This window comes from Mesoplodon mirus (genome assembly GCF_964341445.2).
Source record: "Mesoplodon mirus genome assembly, chromosome: 12".
In the NCBI taxonomy this organism is placed as follows: Eukaryota; Metazoa; Chordata; class Mammalia; order Artiodactyla; family Ziphiidae; genus Mesoplodon; species Mesoplodon mirus.
The window spans coordinates 80480441-80487213 of NC_138988.1; the positions used below are offsets into that span (position 1 = coordinate 80480441).

A 6773-nucleotide genomic window follows, 5' to 3' on the forward strand; every position below is an offset into this window, starting at 1 on the left:
TAAGAGCAGAATAGGGGCATGGTTAGTGCTATGTGAGTGTTAGCTATTGTCATTAATACTTAGAGTTGGGACAAACCATATTTTTTATCTAGATATCAGTTTCTCCTCAGTTTATTGAATCCTTCCTATATGTCAGGCTCTGTCTTAGAGACTGAAGATAAAGTGAGGAATAAAGCATTTTTCTTATGAGTTTCTCGCAGTCTCCTATGAAGATCCCAGCCATTATAATATGGTAAGTGCCCTGATGTAAATGTGCACAAGTTATCCCAACACAAACCAGACCCAGGTCCTGGGAACTGAGGGGAGGAGGGGGAGAGGGAGAAATCAAAGGAGGGTTTGTAAAGGTGAAAGGGAAGGGAAAGGTGGAAACCAGGAAGAGGAGACTTTACAGTTCTGGGTGAATTAAAAATATTTGGGGCAGGATGCGATTTTGAAAACTAACCAATGCCATTTGTATTTCTGGTTATTCCTATACCTCCGCTCCATTTTCGACGGCACCTAACATTTTGTCCATACTGCCTCAGAGAATGAACGTGACCCAAGGGAATGCAGGCAACAAAGGAATTGAACTTTTATACAAGTTTTCAGTTTCAAAATCCTAGGCCTTAAGGAGGACTTGAGGTTTAAAAGTATATCAGTCCGAACCTTCTTCCTTCCTCCCCCCCCCCCCCCCCCACACACACGGAGACACAGACCCAGACACATTGGAGCCCATAAAACAGTTCCCAGTTTGGTGAAAGAAGGAGAGGATTAAAGAAGAATTGAAGAAAGGGTAGCTATCGTTGCATCTCTCTGAGAAGGGGCCACATTCTGGGGGTGTGTTTGGTGATAGAGGGAACCATGTCTTCACCCCAGAGGAAGGTCCAGGGAGGAAGACCACCCAGCATCATGCAGAAGCAGAGGTGCTGTCTATGTGGGTGTGTCTAGGCAGATGGTTCTCAGACAACCTCACAGGGTTTCTCCCAAGGAGATTCTCTCAACATGGCCTGGAGAGACAAGGATGATGTGTGTGGGAGCTGAAAACAAAGAAGCAGCTATTCCTGCAACCCATAGAGATGCAGCAAAAAAATGGATATTTCAGGCACAGCCAGAAGCAACCCAGGTAGTGGGCAAGCAATGCAGGTTGGACCCACGTACACACAGAAGGAACATGACACATGTCAATCAAAGACCAGATGGGATATTCAGTTGTACCACTTGGAGTCCAGTCAGGAGAACAAAAACCTTTTTAGGGATTTCAAAGAGAGAGGATTTTTTTTTTTTTTTTTTTTTTTTTTTTTTTTTTGTGGTACGCGGGCCTCTCACTGTTGCGGCCTCTCCCGTTGCGGAGCACAGGCTCCGGACGCGCAGGCTCAGCGGCCATGGCTCACGGGCCCAGCCGCTCCGTGACATGTGGGATCTTCCCGGACCGGGGCACGAACCCGTGTCCCCTGCATCAGCAAGCGGACTCTCAACCACTGCACCACCAGGGAAGTCCCATACATACTACTTTTAAAAACTGTATTTCAGCTACTTCCCATGTGCATCGCAGAGGATTGAAAAGGACCAAGACACTTAAGAAAATTTGAAATAACCCCCCATAAAAGGCAGAAAAATATAAAAATAAATAAACATGGAATATGGACATGTGAGTGAGTTATTCCCAGTTAAAGTCTAATGTAAGTTTTCAAAGCTATTTTTCTTTAACATTGTATTTCCCTAATTATTTCTTTCATGTCAAGAGCTATTTGGAGAAAGAGCACTAAGATGATATTTAAGTTTGTGTTTAGTCTTCCTTCCAAGTTCAACCATGATGTTGTAGTCAATAAAAGCTAAATGTATGTATAAATATTAGTATCATTTATCTTCCTACCACATCCATTCTCCCTGGGCAATATCTTCTTGTATAATTTCAACTATCATGTCTTTTCTTGTGGCAAAGACCAATAGCCATCTGATGAAAGTCCATTGGACATTTGTCCTGGGTGTTTACCTATTTCAAGGGTTGGCAAACTTTCTCTGTAAAGGGCCAGATAGTAAATATTCTAGGCTACACAGGCCATATGATCTCTGTTGCAACTACTCTGCCATTGTAGCATGAAAGTAGCCATTGACAATATGTAAGCAAGTGGCCATGACTGTTCCAATAAATCTTTATTTACAAAAATAGGCATTGGGATGGATTAGAGCATGCATTCCTGTAGTTTGCTAACTTCTAACCTAGATTAAATTTCTCAGCATTTCCTACTGTTTGTAGCTATATGATTAAGTTCTCTCCATTAGAGGAATAGAAGTGATATTTGCCATGTCCAGATTTTACCAATAAAAACCAGCCCTGTACTTACTTTCCTTCATGTTATGTCCTTTTCTTCCTGCTGCATGAGATGACAATGAGGCCCTAGGGCAAGAATTCTCAACCTTGGCTCTCTACTGGGCCTTCATTGTGAGGGGCTGTCCTGTGTGTTGTAGGATGTTTAACAGATCCTTGGCTTCTATGTACTAGATGCCAGTAACATCTCTCCTAATTGTGACAATCAAAATTGTCTCCAGACATTGTTAAATGTCTCCGGGGGGAGAAAATCACTCCTAGCTAGGAACCACTGTCTTAGAGATGCCAGAAACACAAGATGGAAAGTACCTGGATCCCTGAATGACCATATGGAAGAGAAGTGCACATTACTCCAAGCTAAACTTCTACTACATTAAACCACTGAAATTGGAGGTGGGCGTGGAGGGCAGGAGGGTCTATTTGTTAGCCTACCCTAACACAGTACTGATGAATTCCAAATCCATATCTCCACTGGTTTTCCAGCCTCTGGCCTTGCTCTTTTTTATTCCATTCTCCACACCGCAGAGAATCATTCTGAAAAGCAAATCTGATTTGCACATCGCAAATAAAACACTTCATGGCTTACTGTTGCCCTTACAATAAAGTCAAACTCTTCTAGAAGATTTACAACATCCTTCTGACCTGGCGTTTGCACTCTTCTCCAGCCTCCTCCAGCTTTATCTAGTATCTCTGTTTCCCCCATCACATTCCCTCCTCCTCCCAACCACACACACACTCCATGGTCCAGACACATAAGCCTTTTTTAAATTCCTGAAACTCTCCATGATCTAAGATTTAGCTTATTAGTCCTCTTAGCTTGAAACATTATGTTCTACCTAACCTCCTTCACAAGCCAGCTCCTGTTTATCTTTGGCATATCAACTTTGAATTCACTAATTTGGTGCAACTTTTATGAGTTTTCTATTGCTACATAACATTTTGCCACAAACTTAGTGGCTTAAAACAGCATCCATTTATTTGCACACATTTCTATAGATCACAAGCCAGCCAGGCTTAACTGGATTCTCCTCTTAGACTCTCAGAAGGCTGAATTCAAGAAAGCAGCCAGGCTGGGAAGAATCCACTTCCAAGCTCATTCAGATGGTTGGCCAAATTCATTTCCTTGTGGTTGTAGTATACTGAGGTCCCCATCTCTTTGCTGGCTGTCATCCGGGGTCACTCAGAGCTCCCAGGTCTTTATCACATGCCTCCCTCCATGTTCAAAGCCAGTGACAGCACATCAAATCACAAGTATCTCTGTGACTTTTCCTTCTGCTACCAGCTGGAGAAAACTGCTTTCAAAGGGCTCACATGATTAGATTATGCCCACCCAGGTGATCTTCCTTTTGATTAACTCAGCATCAACTGAGTAGTGGCATTAATTACTTCTGCAAAATTCCTTGATCACCCAAGTTAATATGCTTATGAATGTGATATCACATTATATTCAGAATCCCCGGGGATTAGGGTGGGAAATCATGGGAGTTCATCTTTAGAAATGGTCCTACCACAGAGACCTTTTCTGATTCCCTAAACCAAGTTGCTTTTCTCTCCTTTGTGCCCTCATACCGTCATTTATCCCTATCATGTCACTTATTAAAGACGTTTTAATAATAATTTGCTCAATTATCTTTCCTATCAGACAGATAATCCCCAGTTTCCATAACTGTAAAATGAAGATAATTATAGCATTCACATCAGTAGGTTGTTATAAGGATTAAATGAAAATGTCCATGTAAAACAATAACTGAGCCTGAGACATAGTAAGGGCCCAAATGATGTTAGCTGTTAATATTATTGCAAATATTGGAATTGTTAGTATTAAACATCATTAGGTTTTGAAGTGGGAATCCATGTATCTTGCCTATTATTGTGCTGTCAGCAACTAGCCCAGCGCCTACCTGGCATACGACTGGTAAGACACGAATGATGGGCAAATGAGGCAAATTCAAGGACTTGTCCAAGGTCTACAGAGAAAATATGTAAGGTTCTTTCTAAGAAAAGAGACAATCGTAAATTACTGGGAGCCCCAGAAGCGTTTTCAGATTCACAGTGCTAGAAAGAAAAGTGATAGGTGCAAAATATCTCCTGCATTAACCCAGAAAGTCATTGTCATATTCAGTCTCCAATGTATAAACCCTGTAAGCATGTTGCTAAAACCAAGATTATGAATAAAAGAGCAATGCAAAATAAAACTGACAACTTGGGCTTCCCTGGTGGCGCAGTGGTTGAGAGTCCGCCTGCCGATGCAGGGGACACGGGTTCGTGCCCCGGTCCGGGAAGATCCCACATGCCGTGGAGTGGCTGGGCCCGTGAGCCACGGCCACTGAGCCTGTGCACCCGGAGCCTGTGCTCTGCAACGGGAGAGGCCACAACAGTGAGAGGCCCGCGTACTGCAAAAAAAAAAACAAAAAAAAAAAAACAGGGATGCTAAAGCCCTCAGTGAAGACACCCAAATAAAGATCATGTCAGAGCCACTTTCTTTGATGTCGAGGTTTCAAATTCCCTGGAAGGAGCTTGCTGATAGTGGATCTGGCAGTCAATTGATATTTGGGTATTTGCCACATCATGTTTTATCTTTAGTATATGGCTTCCTTAGGAAGTGAACTTGACATTTTATATGTATTCCAACCATTTTTGTGAAGTATAGTCAAGTGTGTTTCTGTTTTGTTTTTCATTGAGATATAATTGACAAATAGCATTATATTGCTCTTTCCCCGTTATCACAGCCCGAGGCACCGTGAGCAGCAAAGTCTCAGGCGACTCCCTCTACGAGGTGGTGCGCGAAGTGCTGCAGGGGAATCAGCTCGAGCGCTGGAAGTTTTTGGAGACAGTGTAGCTTCAGATGTGCCTGAAGAACTATGACCCTCAGAAGGACAAATGCCTCTCAGGCACTGTCCGGCTTAAATCCACTCCCACCCCAAGTTCTCCGTATGTGTTCTGGGGGACCAGCAGCATAGTGATGTGACAAAGGCTGTGAGTATTCCGTATATGGACATTGAGGCACTGAAGAAACTCAACAAGAATAGCAACTGGTCAAGAAGCTGGCCAAGAAAGGATGATGCCTTTTTGTCTTAAGAGTCGCTGATCAAGCAGATCCCATGAATCCTGGACCCAGGCCTGAATAAGGCTGGCAAGTTCCCTTCCTTGCTGATCCACAATGAGAACATGGTGGCCAAAGTTGATGAAGTGAAGTCCACAATCAAGTTCCATGTGAAGAAGGTGCTGTGTCTGGCAGTGGCTGTTGGCCACCTGAAGATGACACACGATGAGCTTGTGTTCAACATCCACTTAGCTGCCAACTTCCTGGTGTCATTGCTCAAGAAGAACTGGCAGAATGTCCAGGCTTTGTACATTAAGAGGACCATGGGCAAGACCCAGTGCCTGTACTAAGGCGCAGCTTAATAAACCATACTCCCACCATTAAAAACAAAAACCAAAAATCATTATCTTGGTTTCAGGTGTACAATATAATGATTGAATAGTCGTATGTATTGTGAAATGAGCACCACAATAAACCTAGTTAACATTCATCACCATCTACAGTCAAGTGTTTTGAACATGTCTGTGAACTAAACTTAATTTTCCATGTAAACAAGGTTGACAGTTTCCTTGCAGAGAGGTGAAAAGAACAGTATTGGAGACTAAACATGTGTTAAATAAAAACTAGTCTGGGGGCTTCCGTGGTGGCACAGTGGTTGAGAGTCCGCCTGCCAATGCAGGGGACATGGGTTCGCACCCCGGTCCGGGAAGATCCCACATGCCACGGAGCGGCTGGGCCCGTGAGCCATGGCCGCTGAGCCTGCGTGTCCGGAGCCTGTGCTCTGCAACGGGAGAAGCCACAACAGTGAGAGGCCCGCGTACCGCAAAAAAAAAGAAAAAAACAAAAAAAACTAATCTGGGCTTAGTTAAGGAGAAGCTTCATTCAAATGGGTCATTCAAAGGGGTCAGGAAGGGAAGAGGGCCTCTTGTAGTAGAGAGAACCCCCCAACTGGAAGATCTGCGGGATCTCAACGGTCCAGCAGAAAAGGATTTTTCTTTAATACAGGGTGGGGAGTAAACAAGGCTAGAAGGAATCTGGTGTGGGGAAATAAGTGGAGTGGAAGGACAGTTAATCCAGGAATGTCTTTCCTTTGGGTCAGCTGATTCTCAGAAGGGTGGTTAAGGAAGGCTTGTACACTGGCTCAGAATGAGAGTAACTGAGTTCAAGGGCTTGGGGGAGAGAGACCAGCTTCACTCTAGTTTGATCAAGTCAGGTATTTTGTTCAGATTAGTCAGTGGGTACAAACAGTTCAACCCATCATTTATGAGACAAGGAATGAGAATGTGGAGGGTATGTGTCTGGCATTGCCAAAGGTCAGCAAGGGGACATCTGGCTCTTATCTAAGTCATATGGGGAAGAATGTTTCTTGGCAGTAAGGCATTCCCCTGAACATAGAAGAGTGGGAGGATTTCTTAACCATTG

General features: G+C 43.6%; 1 protein-coding gene across 1 annotated transcript; it reads left to right on the plus strand.

The window, feature by feature from the left end:
* Positions 1–5299: 5299 nt before the first annotated feature.
* LOC309813189 (large ribosomal subunit protein uL1-like) lies at positions 5300–5701 on the plus strand (the record flags this gene model as incomplete). The annotated part of the gene is given in 3 exon segments (XM_082637766.1): positions 5300–5383; positions 5387–5410; positions 5414–5701. Coding segments are annotated over 3 exon segments (396 nt in total).
* Positions 5702–6773: the final 1072 nt, after the last annotated feature.